The sequence below is a fragment of the Chelonia mydas genome, chromosome 3 (genome assembly GCF_015237465.2).
Source record: "Chelonia mydas isolate rCheMyd1 chromosome 3, rCheMyd1.pri.v2, whole genome shotgun sequence".
In the NCBI taxonomy this organism is placed as follows: Eukaryota; Metazoa; Chordata; order Testudines; family Cheloniidae; genus Chelonia; species Chelonia mydas.
This window is the reverse complement of record NC_057851.1, coordinates 55,368,539-55,385,245: the sequence shown is the minus strand read 5'-3', so window position 1 is coordinate 55,385,245 and position 16,707 is coordinate 55,368,539. Positions and strand designations below refer to the sequence as shown.

The 16,707-nt window shown below is 43.5% G+C and overlaps 1 protein-coding gene across 1 annotated transcript in view; it reads right to left on the bottom strand.

Moving 5' to 3' along the window:
- Nucleotides 1-11,560, bottom strand: part of KCNQ5 (potassium voltage-gated channel subfamily Q member 5) — a 533,682-nt gene extending 522,122 nt beyond the window's left edge. The window contains exon 1 of the mRNA XM_037894324.2: nt 9,105-11,560. Coding sequence (XP_037750252.1) covers nt 9,105-9,466 — 362 coding nt within the window. The 5' untranslated portion in view covers nt 9,467-11,560. The remainder of the gene's footprint in view (nt 1-9,104) is intronic.
- Nucleotides 11,561-16,707: the final 5,147 nt, after the last annotated feature.

Here is a 16,707-nt window from a genome sequence, read left to right as displayed (position 1 = left end):
TACTGTGGAAATTGCAGAAGACATTATTATATACACAGACACCATGAAACAATACCTCCTCCCACCCCACTCTCCTGCTGGTAATAGCTTATCTAAAGTGATCATCAAGAAGGGCCATTTCCATTTCGGCAACATGTTGAAGTCCTTATTCAAGAATGCACTTACAGATATGCTTAAGTGTTTTACTGAATAAGGGCCTACTATGAGTATCCAAATATGAATTTAGGTTCTAACTTAGGCACCAAGTTTGAAAATGTTGGCCATACTGTACTCAGGCAGTTAGCACCAGCAAATAGTCAGCCTCTTATCAGAAAGTTCACAAAATTGCTTGACCATACATCTAATCTGTGAGAGAACCTTTGGACTGCCAGTTAAGGGAGTTAAGAAGCTTGTTCTGACCTCAGCTAGGCAACTGCTTTATGATCATTTTGCAATTGACGAAGGAACTCTGGCTTAGGTGCTGAATTTGCTTTCTTAACTGAACTGTGGTGCTAATCCCATAGGCAATCTATATCTCTTATCGGATAGGTTATCTAGACAGACATACTAGCATTAATACTCAAGAAAATAATATGGAGAATCAGTTTGTTGCTTATTTCAATCACCTGCACAAGGGAAAGATTTCCCCTCTGAAAAGTAAAGATTTGATATTGTAAAGAGAGACGTTTGCCTTGTTTAGAAAAATGGGATACTGAAACTGGATCTGCTGTATTTTTATGGTATAGGTTTGCCATTAGATAATATTGGGGTTTTTTAAAGCTCAGCTCTTTTACCCACATATGAAGGGCCCAGTTCTGTTCCCATTAATAGCAAAACTCCCTTTATTTCAGTGGAGCAGAATCAGGCCCCAAACCTACAGTAATGGAAACATGAACCTGAGTAAAATCAGGACATGATTAAACTTTAGACATCTAGTATATCTCCCATCTTAGTCAGGGGTCACTAAAATACAGCAAGATACTACCCATTAAGCCCCAGAGAGCTAATATTTGAAGGTTTATTGTGACACTTTGGTGGCTTATATTATTTAAAAGGAAATTACTCTGCTTGTTTTCAATGTGTTTGTTTATATAAAAACAAAGTATGATACTTATTTTAATAATAAACTAAGTATCTTCATTATAGTGACATTCTTGTGGAAAAATTCTCTGACTTCATATATACTAGAAAATATATTAATTACGATTAGTATTATTAAAGCAAATACTGAGTGCAGTAATGATTGAATATTGAATATAAAATGCCACCAATTTAATTATGTTAGACATAATTCACATTGCATTACTATTGGAAAAAATAATACTTAATTCAGATCCAAAACAACAGCAGTAATTTAATGCTGATGCATATTAATAAACTAGTCATATTTTTCCACTGTTAGGTTGAAGGTACACCAGGACATAGTGATAATCCTATTCAAATAATCCTGTTCAAATAGAGGATTTACATTTCCAGTATATTTATCCTATTAAAAAAATTGTTTTTAAGCTCACAAAGAATTACAAAACTGATCAGTCAAAATGTGGCACACAAATGCTGTCCCATAACTGAGCCAAAACCTCTCTGGCCTCTGCAGCCACCACAGCTGCTCCTTCTTCCAAGTTGTAATCAGCATCCCATGTTACACTAGGCATTCATGGCTGTCCTTTCTCATGGATCATATATTTCATTCCACCCAGCCTTTACCAAATACAGCATTTGGAATCTTAGGAAATATTGAGCTTTCTTGATATAAGACATCTCATGTGGGTGTTGGTTTTTCCTCTGGCGGATGGATGTCAGTCAGAGATAAATTTTAAAAAGCCCAGATTCTTTCATAAACAGGGAGACAAAAAGAGGGCACATCATGCTCAAAATTCACACATTAAGAAAAATGGACCTAGGATTGACCAGAGGAAAATGGAGATGGGACTCCTTGCAACACAGTGCCAATGTATACTTTCACAGAGGGTATCGGGGGGAGGGGGGGGAGGAGAAGGACTCCTCCTGGCAAAATAGTAATCATAAGATAAGGCCTGACCCACTTCTCAGTAAATGGAGATGGGAGATAGACTGTACTTCCAGGCATTACCTTCACTTTAAAAATCTATTCCAAACAATGGCCCAGAACATTGTCTTTTCTCCTGCAGTCATGCAGGGTTCATAATTCCTTCAGGGTACACACCCATGTGAGGGAACGAACAGGATGCAGCTCATCTGCACAGTCTTTCAGGTCCAGGACTCTCAGTAACTCTTTCCTGAGGAATGTTTTTTGTTCTCTTTTTCCCTACAGGGTGGGGAGAAGTTCTGCTTTTTGTGGCAACCCAGTGTTTCCCCTGGATAGATCATCTGCTGTGGAGCCAGCATCTGCAGCCTTATGGAGCTTACATAGCTCATAAAGCTGAATATATAACATGTGGGATCGGGCCCATACTAAGCTGGATCAGGCCCAAAGAGACTGAATGAAGGCAAGTGAAAGTCACTTGTATTTATTCTCTGGATGTGTAAGTAATAAGAACATTCATCACATAACATCTTGAAAATTCCAGAGTCTTCAGTAGCTGTCCAGCAAAAGCGTTGCCCATGGAACACCATAGGGGAGATGGGGAATGAAGCATTGTTGTCTGCTCCTTCTCTTCCACCATCATAGGTAATAAATGATACGAAGGCAATTTTTAATTGCTGTGGTATTGCTGTTGGTGTGCCACTGTTTAAGTTGGATGAATATTTAACATATAATTACACTATACATCCTAGTACTGAAAATAAATTTGCCCAGGTATGTGCATTCATGCTTATGTACAGTTTGCTCCCAGCACAATATATCCATGGCAGATTTATGCTGAAATGCCTCTACATTTTTATTGTTATATAGAAGGAAAAAAAAAATCTCTGTCTTGTATTTAGCTGAAAGTTATACGACAGGTCATAGAGATTCCATTGTTTTCCTCCTCAGGACCCGATAGAATTGAGTTTTGCATAAATTTGCATTGCTTTACAAATGCAAACCCTGATCCTGGAAGTGGACTGAAACAAGCTCCAGAGGATTGCCACATATGTTCATTGTATGCCCTGAAGTACACCTCTGATTGCTGATACAACAATATTTGTATCACTTTAACGTGAGGCAACATCACAGTTAATCCAAACACTGTGCCTCCCTAGAGCCTTCAAAATCAGAAAAAAGGAAATGAGAACTCCAACAAGTAAAACAGAAATGAGAAGGGGAGAAAAAGAAATAAAATACTGTTTACCAGATTTTGTGACTAGTTCATCAGAGAAATGATACAGCCAAAGAGTTGGAGAAGTGCATAATGTCTAATTCCAAAACATATTAGGCCATATCATGCCATCAGTATATAATCAGAATGGGGAGTTCTGCCTAAATATCAATGGCATGATATTTGACATTTGATCAATGTCATTAGCTACAGAAATCACTACTCAATAGACATCTGAGAAAAATATTCAATTAACAAACATGTTTGGAGAACAAAGCTGGAAGAACAGAATTCCTGGTAAAATTATCACTGGCCAGAAATGGGGGGTTCAGGCTGTAGGAGGGGACTCAGGGCTGGGGGGTTGGGGTGTGGGTTCCAAGAGGGAGTTTGGGTGCAGGAGGGGGCCCAAGGCTGGGGTAGGGGGTGCGGTGCAGGCTCTGTGAGGGAGTGGATTGTGGGCTCCGGGAGGGAGTCTGGGTGCAGGAAGGGGCTCAAAGCTGGGGTACAGGCTTAGGGCATGGGAGAGGGTTCAGAGTGCAGACTCCGGTTGGCGCTTACCTCAGGCAACTCCTGGGAAGCGGCCAGCATGTCCCTCTGACTTCTAGGCACAGGGACAGCCACGGGGGCTCTGTGTGCTGCCCCCGCAGCTCCCATTGGCCATGGTTCCTGGCCACTGGGAGCTGCAGAGCTGGTGCTTGGGCCGGGGGCAGCGGCAGCGTCTGGATTCCCCATGGCCGCCCCTATGCCTAGGAGCAGGAGGGACAGTCACTGCTACTGGGAGCCGCGCGGAGCCAGGTAGGGAGCCTGCCAGCCCTGCGCCAACCAGACTTTCAATGGCCCCGTCAGCAGTGCTGACCGGAGCCACCAGGGTCCCTTTTCGACCAGATGTTCTGGAAAAAAAAAAATGGACACCTGGCAACCCTACTGCCACATCACAAGCAAGTTAATAAGAAATGGAATATTTGCACCTCAACAGATTAAACAATGTTAACAAATTAAAAAAATATATACAAATAATTGCATCATACCCATAATTATATCAAAGGGCAAAGCTTCCCCCCCACACTCCAGCTGCTCATCAGAAAGACAACTAAACACAATCACACACACACTCTTACACTTCTGAAATTCATAGAGAGATTATGGAGAGATTTCCAAATATTTCTGGTAAAGACATTCAGATATGTAACCCATATATAAAAATAGATATAGGAAATGTTTTCAAAAGGCACAAATTATATTTAGGCATTCATTTACTTTCAATGGCAGTTAGGTGCTTTTGAAAAATCTCCCCCACAGAAACTTCATGTGTTGGATTATATTTATTGTCACTGATAATCATTAAATCAGTACTCAATAGTCGCCTTAACAAAAACAAGCAGATAATATATTATGAAGACAGGTTTGAGCAATATTCAGCTTTAATGTTGGAAGCACTTACAGTAGTGTACCACGCAAACAACAGTTCACTGTATTTCTGCACAAACGGATACAAAAAAAAAGAATCAGCATTTTAGGGGCTCTCTGAGAAAACACTTTTAGAAAAGTTAGTATTGTTAATGTATTTGCATGTTAAATATTAGCACGAACACAAATGACTAGGTGGTGTGATATGAAGATTTTACCAGCATGAGTTTACGAGGCCAGCCTCGTTACTCACAATTGGTATTGGACATTCTGATTTTATCCGTGTTCATATTTGAACTATTCCTAAACCATTAAGAGTTGAAGATTAGGGAAAATTGCCTTTCGAATGGCCCAGACTTACAATACAGATTTTACCTAGAACCTCTATGTCATGAAGTACTAATAAAATGCACACAGGTAATATGTAAGTAAAGAAACATGTAATTTGTGGGTCTGATCTGGTAAACCCTTACTACCCACTATAATCCTATTTAAGTGACTGTCTCTGCCCAATAACAAACACTAAATCCAGAAGGTCACAGGATGGTAGCCTTTCTGTGTAAAATTACAAAACTCTAGGAATGAAACACAAATAACCAAACTCATTGATTTCTAAAATTTAATTTACTATACCTGTTCCTCAATGGCTAGCTCCCCTTACTCCTTTATTTACAATGGCAAAAGTTTTCCCATTTCGAATAAATTGGACAATATTACAGATTAAACCCGGATCTAAAGTCCTTCTGCATGGAAAAACTCCATGAAAGTTCCACTCCTGGACTGGTTGCTGATTAGATAATGCCACTTATAAATACTGCAACTCCCCACCCCAACTGACCAAACTTCGAATTCTAAAAATTAAGAAAACCGAAAATTTGGGGGAGGAAATAAAATTTGTGATTATGTCATCTTGCAGATCAGAGTGATATTTACATCCAGAGTTATATTCTCCTGAAAATAAGATTTAACAATTTATAGCCCCTAACTATAACAGCAATAATAGACTCTGTGGTAATGGAGATATGCATTAACAAAGCTCAGAAATGGCATCTCAACAAGTAAATAACTTGATTGTTACACATTTTTTTCAAAAGATTTGTCATGTTTAACATTACAATATCTGCGTAGAAAATTTGCCAAGATGAAGTTATGTTCAATCAGATGGTTGCAAAAGATGCAGCTGAAACACTGAAAATTGTATATATTCTTTAAATTGTATATATTCTTTTAATCTCAATAGATAAAAATAATTTATACAGAAAAAATGCATCAGAAGTAATGAGCTCTTTGCCAAATTTTCACCCAATGGAGCTTCAAATGGCCAAGTTAAAAAGCTCATTAAAATGGGAGTGAAAATAGAAACACTGACAAATCCTTGAACCAGCGGTACTACTAGGTGCTTCTATAGTACAATAGTGTTTCCAAAATGCTTCACACAGCTTTGATCAGATAAAAAGATACTATGTTGGCATTTCCAGTTGCCAGAATTGCCATTTGTAATTAAAAACTAAAATTGGCACTCATTCTATGCAGGCAATTATCTAAAGGCATCTGGCAATATTCCTTGTTTACAGTGTTGCTGTGTCATGACTTCACTCAGTTTGGAAATTCATTTTTTTATAGGTTTAATACCGTGAACTTTATTTTAATCTTGGATTTTATTTAATAATTATCATTATGCTATCAAATTGAACAGAAGAGTACCAAAGTAGGATTTCTTGGTATTTACATGATGACTGCAATAAGAAGTGTCCTAACAAGTATTTAAGTGATTTTCAGAGTATTGGTAAAGTACTATCTATGCCAGAATATGTCCTAGGGTAAGAGATTCCTATTAAAAACACAAATAGCAAAGTGTACCCAATAAATGAACAAAAATAACAAAAGTTCAGTCTACCACAGTAGATTTTCATAATGAACCATTTAGAGGGGAATAAGTAGTTCTACTTAGTTGACAGCAATCTTTCACTAAATGAAATGTCACTTCAGACCTGCTTCTGTTGTTTTTTGTCGACAGCAATTTTGGTCTACTAAGTAAATCTATCCCTGAAGTACCTCATTAATCACAGTGCAGTGGTTCTTGGCAAGATACTCTATATGGCTATAAAAACTGTTATTAAAGAAGGATTTGGGGATTCCCATGCTGGTGTGATACAAAGCATTACTTGATCATAGGTTACCAAAGACAGCTTTTAACAAATAGTTGCTTTATTACTGAAAGTGTTACAACTGACATTTGCTCACTATAGGTAATCATCTTTTCAATGAAATTCCTGGAACTACCATTCAAAGAATAGTAACCTTGCATTTGCTCTATCCTGTGCAGTATGTTAGTTTTCTATGATTAAAGATAGTGACCCATGCTCACACACAATTTATAATATCAAAGATAAATTTTCTGTACTTTTACAAATGTAAAGCACAATATTTTAAGAAAAAACATTTCTTTGACTAGTCTTAACATCCGTCATAGTTCATCTGGTTTACTGCAGCTTTCTGGGGTTAGGACTATGGTGTATTGCAATGACTTCTTCACAAACTCTGTCTTTAGGCTGAATGCTCTTTGGTGTAGGGAAATGTATTTGGATGCAGACAGAATACATAATAATAAAAGAGGACTAATATTGAACTAATTTGTTTTGGAAACCCTGGGGATACTTTAAAGGGGTTGCTTAAGGTAGGGTTTTAAAGCCTACATCACATAAGCAACACCCTGTCTTAAGGAGCCAATTCAAGATACACCTGAATTCTCTTTGAAGGATAACATCTAGAATCACAAGAAACATTTTAGTCACATCTCTACTAAACCCATGTACAATGCGCACACATCCAAAAGAGAAGAGTAACTTGCTAGTACAAGTTGAAATTACATTAACATTCAAGAGACAACATAAATTAAGACTACATAACAAGATAACAATTTACTAAGTGCTTCCTAAATAATGCCCAACTATAAGAGAAATAGTAAGGAACTTCTTGGAAGTCTCAGAGTAATTTATCATGATCATTACTAAAAGGAATTAGTTTGGAATTAATCCTAAATATTGAACAATTCAATAAAAATATAACAGTAACACTATGTCCATTAACTACTGCTGCTATGGAACTCAACTGGAAATACATATGCAATTTGCATGAATACTAAATGAGTTCATAATGATCAAAGCGATTATTTATAATACCTAATGAATTCATAATGATGGAAACAACGCACTGCAGGATGCAAATGAGAAAATGGGCAATAATAATTAAATGGAGTAAACATCTCAAACTACATCATTCCTGGTTTGTAAGAAGCAAAAACTTGGATATTTAAGTGCAGGGGTAATATTAAAGAGAATTGACTAGAGCCTAGTTCATGCGTAGCTCATGAACCATCCCTGCATCTTGGCCTTTTACAATCGCCCCACTGTCCTTTTCAAGTTATTGCAGCCAAGAATTCCAATTCCCAAGCAACAGATACAACCGCATCTGTGAGCAGATGCTCGGTGCTTCCTGCCTCTAACATGAACAGACACCTGCAAACTTACATTTCAGAACAGATCGAAAACGGTCGAAAAGCTGCGCACCAACACTCTGCCCTCTTTCCCTCCCTTAGCTCTGCTTTTTGTTTAGTTTCTGGGAAGCAGCACTTATAAAAGTATCTAAAAATAACCAGCTGGACGAAACTGTAGTAAGAGCCTGGCTACATGAGCGAGTGAACGGACGCGGTGGGAAAACAGTATTAAAACGCTTTAAGCAGGCGAAGGATTTAAAGGCCCGAAGGGGAAAGTCCACATTTGCTTCCAATCAATTCCTCGTTGGGCATTTTCCGCTTCATGGTCAGGTCTAGGCTGGCTCTCTTTTCCCACCTTCCCACAGCGCCACGAGCGAGCCCAGATCAGCCTTTGCCTGCTGGCTGCCGGGGCCAACCGTCCGAGTGACAAAGAGCCATGCGGCTGGCCCGGGCAGCCCTGCCCCAGCACAGTCCCTTGCAGAAATGACCGCCAACGCGCGGGCCTTTCCCCGAGGGCCACGCGCTTCCCCCGGCACCGCAGAGCTCCCCGTCTCCCATGGCAGTGGCTCCCTTTGCCGGTTGCTGTCACCGCGTTTAAACGGAGTGGCGAGCTGGGGGGGGGGGGGGCGGTTACAGCGTGCACAGACCACCCCAAACGCTGACGTTTCTGAGTGACTTTTTGGCGGGTTTTTGGGGAGCGCCACTCCCTCTCTCCCGCCCTCCACTGGGGGCTGTCACCGGCCGACAAGCCCCGCTCTCCAACCTGGACTTTCCCCCGCTTTGCCTCCCACCCCTGGAGAAGCGCTGCAGGCGAGCCACAGCCGTGCGCTTCCCTCCCCGCTCCTGGAAGATGCTCCAGGAGCCGGGGCGGGGCCGTGCCACCGCTCATGCCTCCTCGCTGCTCCGCGCCTCGCCCCACACCCCCTGCCCGGGCGAGCAGGCGCCCGGCTCCCGGGCTGGCGGGGACAGGTGCGGGCGGGGGGGAGGGGGGCAGTACTCACACGAACGCGTGGTAGATGAACGCCCAGCTGCGGGGTCTCTCCAGCACGTTGTACAGATAGTTTTGCAGCCTCCGGTACTTGACGTTCCTCCGGCAGCTCTGGCTGCTGTTGTACGACAGCGGCTTCCCCAGCAGACTCATCCGGGCTCCCCCTGGCTTTCCCCGCCGGTTCTCCCGCGAGCCGCCGCGGCCGATGGCGCTGCCGGTGCCCAGCAGGAGCAAGCCGTCCCCTCTGGGGGCCGAGTTCAGGAGCACCCTGCTGCGGCCGGACTCCACATCCTTCATGCCGCTGCCCGCGCGGCTGCTCTTCAGCCAGAGCCCGGCGGAGCTGCCCTCGTCTGCTCCGCTGTGCTTGCGGGGCATGGCATCACCACGGGCGCTGAGAGCGGGGCAAGAGCAGCACCGGAACAGGGCCCGGGCAGCCGCCGTGCGATCGGCTTCCCCAGGGGCGGGAGGGAAGCGGCCTGCGGAGCAGGGGAGAAGGCAGGAGAGAGAGAGGGGCACAGTGTCCAAACGATTCCCCCGGAGGAGGGAAACAAAGCGGAGCGGGAAAGGGGGAGCCGTGTGGGCCACTTTGATCGAGCAGGGTCCTTTCTCCTGAGCTTCTGGCAGGAAAGGAGCCCAGCGGTCCCCAAACACCCCGACTCGCCCCTCGGGTCCCCCAGACAAAGGGTGGGACTCCTGAGCAGCTCCCCAAGCCTGGTGGTGCCCGCACCTTCCCGTGAAAGGCAGGAGTGGCTTCCTCGGCCCCTTCAGCCTTCTTTAAAAAAAACCACAACAACTTTGAAATAATATGGTCTCTCAGCGAGCGAGCCGGCCAACAGGGGATCAAGCCGTGAAGGGGAAATGCATCTCTTGGGAGAAGCTCTCTTAGTTTATTAGGATGTAGGGAAGTGAGGAAAAAATATAAAGCCAGGGCAGCTTTAGGGGGGAAATTAACATAGAAGGCGCCTGCCCTTGGCTTGGCCAGTACATTTTGCTCTGACGGGCACCTCAGTCGACCTAACAAGCTGTTGCTCTAATTCCAAATGCATGAGAAAGTCAGCAAGTAATTGTACATCCCTTGAAAAAATGCTCCAAAGTGTGACCACTTTTCAATGGTAAACAACACCATGCCCGGGCAATGACACTGGTGATGAAAACAGCAAACGGCTGATTACACGCAGCTCCTGGAGATTATACACATTGTCGGGAAATGTCCATTTAAATCCGCGAAAGTAATAAAACGGTTGAAGTCTCACTAGCGGCAGCTCCTGTGAGACTATGGAGGAGAGAGCTGTCAGCTGGAGCAGCCTGCCTTCGTAGGTACCCAACAGCTTTTCAGATTTCCCTCCTCCGCCCAATCGTATAGCGTGGCACGATGTATACAGTAAACAGCTACACAAACAGAAATGTGTATCAGGTTTGAAGTCTCAAATAATCCCCCACGTTGCAGATCCTAATAAACGGCCCTGGCGGGTCCTCGTTGATTGGGGCGCTGGGCATTAACAAATAGGAAAGAGATTCAATCCAAGCCCGAAGGGAAAGAAAGTCCTTCTCTCTCGTGCTTGCAAACTCCCAGCAAGTGCCAGGGATTCGCACCCCCGAAGGAAAGGATGGTCAGTCAGCAGGCGAAGATATTGCTGGGCGGCGCTTGGTGGCCGAGCGGAACGGAAGAAAACAAAGCTCCCCTTGCTGAGGGTGGGCGTTTGGCTCCTTGCCTCTCCCAGCGTATCAAGGTGAGTGTGCAGAAAACCACACCCGCAGCTACCCCGCGTCCCTCTCCTCTGAGGCGCGCCACTCACACCGAGGCAGGCGGCTGCGCAAGCTGGCTTTATCTAATTATTATTTATTAGCCGTGCTCTCGGCGGCAGCGCCCGCGGCTCCCTCCTGAGCTGTCTCTTGCGGGAGCGTCTCTCGCCCAGACATACACACGCGCGCTCTGGGGAAGGGCTGAAGCAACGTGCGCTCGGCAGGAGCCCCACGTGACTCCCCCCCCGCACTCCACCGCCACCCACCCTCTTGAACACACCGGCCGGCGAGGAGAGTCGCTCCGGGCGGGCGGTCACCTGACACCGGCCGCCACCACTCGCCCAGGGCGAGAGAAGCGGGGAATCCGCGCGCCGAGAGAGGTCAGGGCTGGTCATCCTGGCTACACGCTAGATCAGCGTGGATTTGCAAGAGCCCCAGGGTACTGCTTGGCCTCTCTCTCTAGAGCAGCACATGTATTGCTGTAGTAAACCAGAAGACATTACTCATTTCCTCTTAACCCGAGCCTGCTGCTGCTTTGCATACTGCAGCTAAAACTCATCATCGTATCCATTTCCTAAAGTCAACTGTTCGCCGCCCGCCCTCGACACACGCAGGCTGTTTTGAAAATAAATAGTTCCCAAAAGGGCACCGTGACACGTGCCTTAAGAATGGGCACAGGGCTTTCTGCCTACTTCCAGTCTAACTGGAGCCGCCTCTGGCTTACAGTGCTTCCACCCCTTTAGCGTTTAGTTAAGTCTCAAACCTGTTTAAATCCTTAACCTCCATAACCTTCTTTTAGTGCTTTGATTGGCACTTTGTTCATGTCACGGAATATTAATTGCGATAGTTGTGTTGATTTTCCGCTTGTGGGACTGTTCTGTTAACTCTGTATTAAGAAAAATGCTAACAAAAATAAATTCATGCATTCCCGTGTAAGTCTCGTTCCTAAATTAAGAAATGTTTAATCAAGCGTCTCCTGAAAGCAGTCTCTCTGGAGTCTAATTGTTTAGGGCTAATTTTCAAACTAGTTTGGGAACTCTAAAATTAGGCCCTTGCTGACTTGTTCTCCATACTGTTAAAGCCTATGTGCATGTGAGAACAATTAACTAATGTCAAAGCAATTAAAAGATCATTGAGGGATTGCTCCTGCAGTCTTTACTTAAGCAAACCTTCTGTTAAAAGGTGTTAGTTATGACCAGTTTCCTTGGATGTTACCTTACTTTTCTAAAGAAGACGCAGCATATTAAACAAATCATTTCACATGTGCAGGATAAAATAACAGGAAGCTGGACAGAGCATTTATGCTCTGCACCATCACATTAATTATAAAGCAGGTGGGGCTTGATTACTTGTCCACTAGGTGTTGTGGTGTTTTGCGATGAGATAAGGGTAGTTTAGTAATTAATATGAAAAACTAATTTCATATTGAGATAATGAAAAACTTCTGCTGTCTATTATAACCAGGAAACGCAGATACTGATATTTCAAGAATACAGTTGTTTTCAGTTGATCAAATATTTCAAAGAAAATCAAAATGTAAGATCTAGGAGGCCAGTTTAAAGTTTGAGAGTTTGGGGTTGTTGTTTTTTTAACTGTTTAGAAGATTACAGCAAAATGGATGCTAAAATAAATTATGAGAAATTTAAGGTTAAAGTTAAGAACAGGCAACTAACAAATATTTTATTTAGTGTTACAAAATGTCTCCAAAGCTCTTTAATCGGAGAATTTGATCTGCTTCATTTCTTCACTAGATTTCCTCTTGTAAGCAAACAGGAACTTTAAAAAACACAAGTGAGACATAGTGGAAACACAGATCTTGAGAGGGGAGCGGGAACAGTATACACTGAAATACAACACACACACAGAAATGAAAACAAATGTTAAAAAGTTCCTGTAACTTATTAATTGCAAGTTCATTTCACTCCTCTCTATTTGAATTGTAAATTGAGCTTAGTAAGTTCTGCATTTACTAATTATTTGCACTCCCCCTTTGCATTGATGCAAGTGTTTAAGTCAATATTTCATTTTCCTCTTTCATCCCCTTTGTGCATTTTAGCAATGGGTATGTAAAATAAGTGTTAAGTTACTAAAGACCTGATCCTGTAAACGCTTACGCATAACTTCATACATGTTATAAGTCTCTTTGACTCACATTAGTAAGGTGTTGGCAGGGTTGGTCCCTAAATTCTAGAAAGCCTCAGTGTACAGTCACATCTCTGCAGGAACAGGGGGTGGGATCCACAAAGAGAATTAGGTGTTGTGACTCTGAACGTCATAGAAAATTACAGGAACAACACTGCAATCCACAAAGCCTAAATTAGACAGCTAGGCTCCTATATAAGGAATGGGGAAAGATAGGTGCTTTAGACTGAGATTCACAAAGCCAGCATGCTAGGTAGGGAAGCAGTTTAAGATAGCCCATGTGAGTTGCCACTGAGAGGATTGTGTGCTAAGCCTCACCCCCTCACAGAGTTTGGACCCTAAATTCAGGTTGCAGGGAGGGGCCTATTGGTGCTTGTGAGCACAAAATGGGGAAGGTAGGTGGCCTAAAACCCAAATTGCATGACCTGAACCAAGATAGCCAAGGGAAAAACTATACCTCTCTTGTAAAGGTTAGCCAGTGGCTAGGAGATTCACTAGGACATGGGAGACCTGTGGTTCAAGTCCTATTCCTCCTCCTGAGGGAGGGAACAAGGGATTTGAGCAGGGATCTGTCACCAGTCAGGTGGGTGCCCTAACCACTGCGCTATGGAATGTTCTGATGTAGGGCTCCCTCAATCTCTCCTATTGACATTGTTCTAATTTAAATAATTGAGTATTAGTTGGGCCAGGGAAGAAGTTAGATTGACTCTGTAGCCTAGTGCAGTCATCTGAGAGGTAGCAGCTTCCTGTTCAAATCTCTTCTCCCGCTCAGGAGAAGGGGGGACTTGAACAGGGCGGCTCCTACAGCCTGGGTGAGTACTAGGCTAATGGTTATAAAGAGAGGTGGTCTTCTTCTCCCTGCCCCCTCCCCTCAGCTGTTTTGTGGGAACTTGAGTGTGGTGCCCAATTCGATAGATGGCCTCTTAGCACACCTACCAAATCAAGCCTCCCACATGACTTAAGCATCTTAGCACCTATCTTCCCCAGTTTATGAATCGCTCAGGGGGTTAGGCCAGGTCCTTGTATACTTCAATATAACTTATGTCACTCAGGGGTCTGAATAAACCACCCCCCTGAGCAATGTAAGTTACACCGACCTAAGTGCTGGTGTGGACAACTTCTCCTGCCAACGTAGCTGCCTCTGGTGGAGGTGGATTTATTATGCCAACAGGAGAAAGCAGAGTGTCTTCAGTGTCTTCATGCTACAGCATCCGGTCATTTGTGCCAATGTAGCACTTTTAGCGTAGACTAACCCTTAGGCAGGAAATAAGTGTCTAGATGCCTACAGTGAGGCTGCAGCCACAGGTACTGATTTTCTAATGTGCTGGGGAGTACTCCATCCCAGGGCCTGCCCCCACTCCACCCATTTCCCCATTGTCCCACCCCACCCTGCCCCACCCTCTTCCCCAAGAGCACCCTGCTCTCACTCCTTCCCCCCCAGCGCCTTCTGCACACCGCTGAACAGCTGATCATCACTGTGTGGGAGGCGCTGGGGGAGGGGGAGGGCTGGTGGTGGCTGCTGAGCACCCACCATTTTTTTTCTGTGGGTGCTCCAGCCCTGGAGCATCCATGGAGTCGGCACCTATGGCTGCAGCGTATACCTCCAGAGACAGTAAGTTAGGCACTGAGTAAATTTAGATGCCTACAGGGTTAGACAGCAGCCAAATGGGTATATTGCTGATAGCAGTGGTCCCTAACAATGGGACTTAGGTGCTTCAGTACCTTTGTGGATTGCACCCAATGTCCACCACATAGATCCCATTGTATCACTGTGTGTTCTTGGAGATAAATTCTGTTTTGGAGGTGCTTAATTTTACTTCTGTGGTTATTTGGATTGATTTCATTGAGACTAGTTACAGCAGTAATATTAAGCATGTGCATAAGTATTTGCAGGATCCGGGCTTAAGAGTTGGGGAAATAAAGTAAAACTGTTAAAGTTAGCAGACACAATGTCCTGTTCTTGATGTACTTTTTGTGAGCCAGTAGGAAATACTGTAATAATTCTGTGCCCCCTAGTGGTACTGAAAATTATGTATTATATAAGAAATAGTTGGGAAACAGCAAAAAGATATGCCAGTTTTTCAAGTGAAGTCACACAAGCATAGTAAGTCAAGCACACAAATGCAGTACGGTACGGATGAGTTGAATATTTTATTTGCATTTTATGTGAACAGTCATGCTTTGCCAGTATTTTATTTGATCCAATAATGCTTTGAGAAAAAGCACATAGGACAAAAAGACAATTATTACTTAATCTGATTCTTCCTTATCTATGTGATGGACAATATGGGCATTCAGGACATGACATGTGGATGACTCCAGGAAGAGGGACTGCTAAGCAGAGATGGGGTCCACCCATGGAGGCAGTAGAAGAGCATATTTGGACACAGACTGGCTAACCTAGTGAGGCAGGCTTTAAACTAGGTTTGAAGGGGGCAGGTGACAAAAGCCCACAGGTAAGTCAAAAACATGGAGACCTGGGAGAAGGGTCAGAATTTGGCAGGGAGCATGGACTGGGGGAGCATTTAGGAGGAGCAGGAATAAGAGAGAGAGAAGACCTAACAGGGGTGGGGGTGGGGATCAAATCAGTGTCTTAGATGTCTGTATACTAATGTGAGAAGTATGGGGAATAAGCAGGAAGAACTCAAAATGCTAGTAAATAAACACAACTGTGTCATAGTTGGCATCATAGAGACTTGGTGGGATAATACTCATGACTGGAATATTGGTATAGAAGGGTACAGCTTGCTCAGGAAGGACAGGCAGGGAAAAATGGAAGTGGTGTTGCCTCATATATTAAAAATGTAGACACTTGAACTGAGGTTGAGATGGAAATAGGAGACAGACTTGTTGAAAGTCTCTGGGTAAGGATAAAAAGGGTAAAAAAACAAGGGTGATGTCATGGTAGGGGTCTACTACAGACCACCTAACCAGGAAGAAGAGGTGGATGAGGCTTTTTTTAAACAACTAACAAAATCATCCAAAGCACAGGACTTGGTGGTGATGGGGAACTTCAACTCCATAGACATCTGTTGGGAAAATAACACAGCAGGGCACAGATTATCCAACAAGCTCTTGGAATGTATTGGAGACAATTTTTTTATTTCAGAGGTGGAGAAAGCTACTAGGGGAGAGGTTGCTCTAGATTTGATTTTGACAAATAGGGAGGAACTGACTGAGAATTTGAAAGTGGAAAGTAGCTTGGGTGAAAGTGATCATGAAATGATAGAGTTCATGATTCTAAGGAATGGTAGGAGGGAGAACAGCAAAATAAAGGCAATGGGTTTCAAGAAAGCAGACTTTAGCAAACTCAGGGAGTTAGTAGGCAAGATCCCATGGGAAGCAAGTCTAAGGGGAAAAACAATTGAAGACAGTTGGCAGTTTTTCAGAGAGACATTATTAAGGGCACAAGAGCAAACTATCCCACTGCATAGGAAAGATAGGAAGTATGGCAAGAGACCACGCTGGTGGAACCAGGAGATCTTCAATGATCTAAAAAAAAAAAAAAAAAAAGAGAGTCCTACAAAAGGTAGAAACTAGGTTAATTACAAAGGATGAATATAAACAAATAATACAAGAATGTAGGGACAAAATTAGAAAGGCCAAGGCACAAAATGAGATCAAACTAGCTGGAGTCATAAAGAATAACAAGAAAACATTCTACAAATATGTTAGAAGAAAAAGGAAGATCAAGGACAGGGTAGGCCTGTTACTCAACGAGTGGGGGGGGG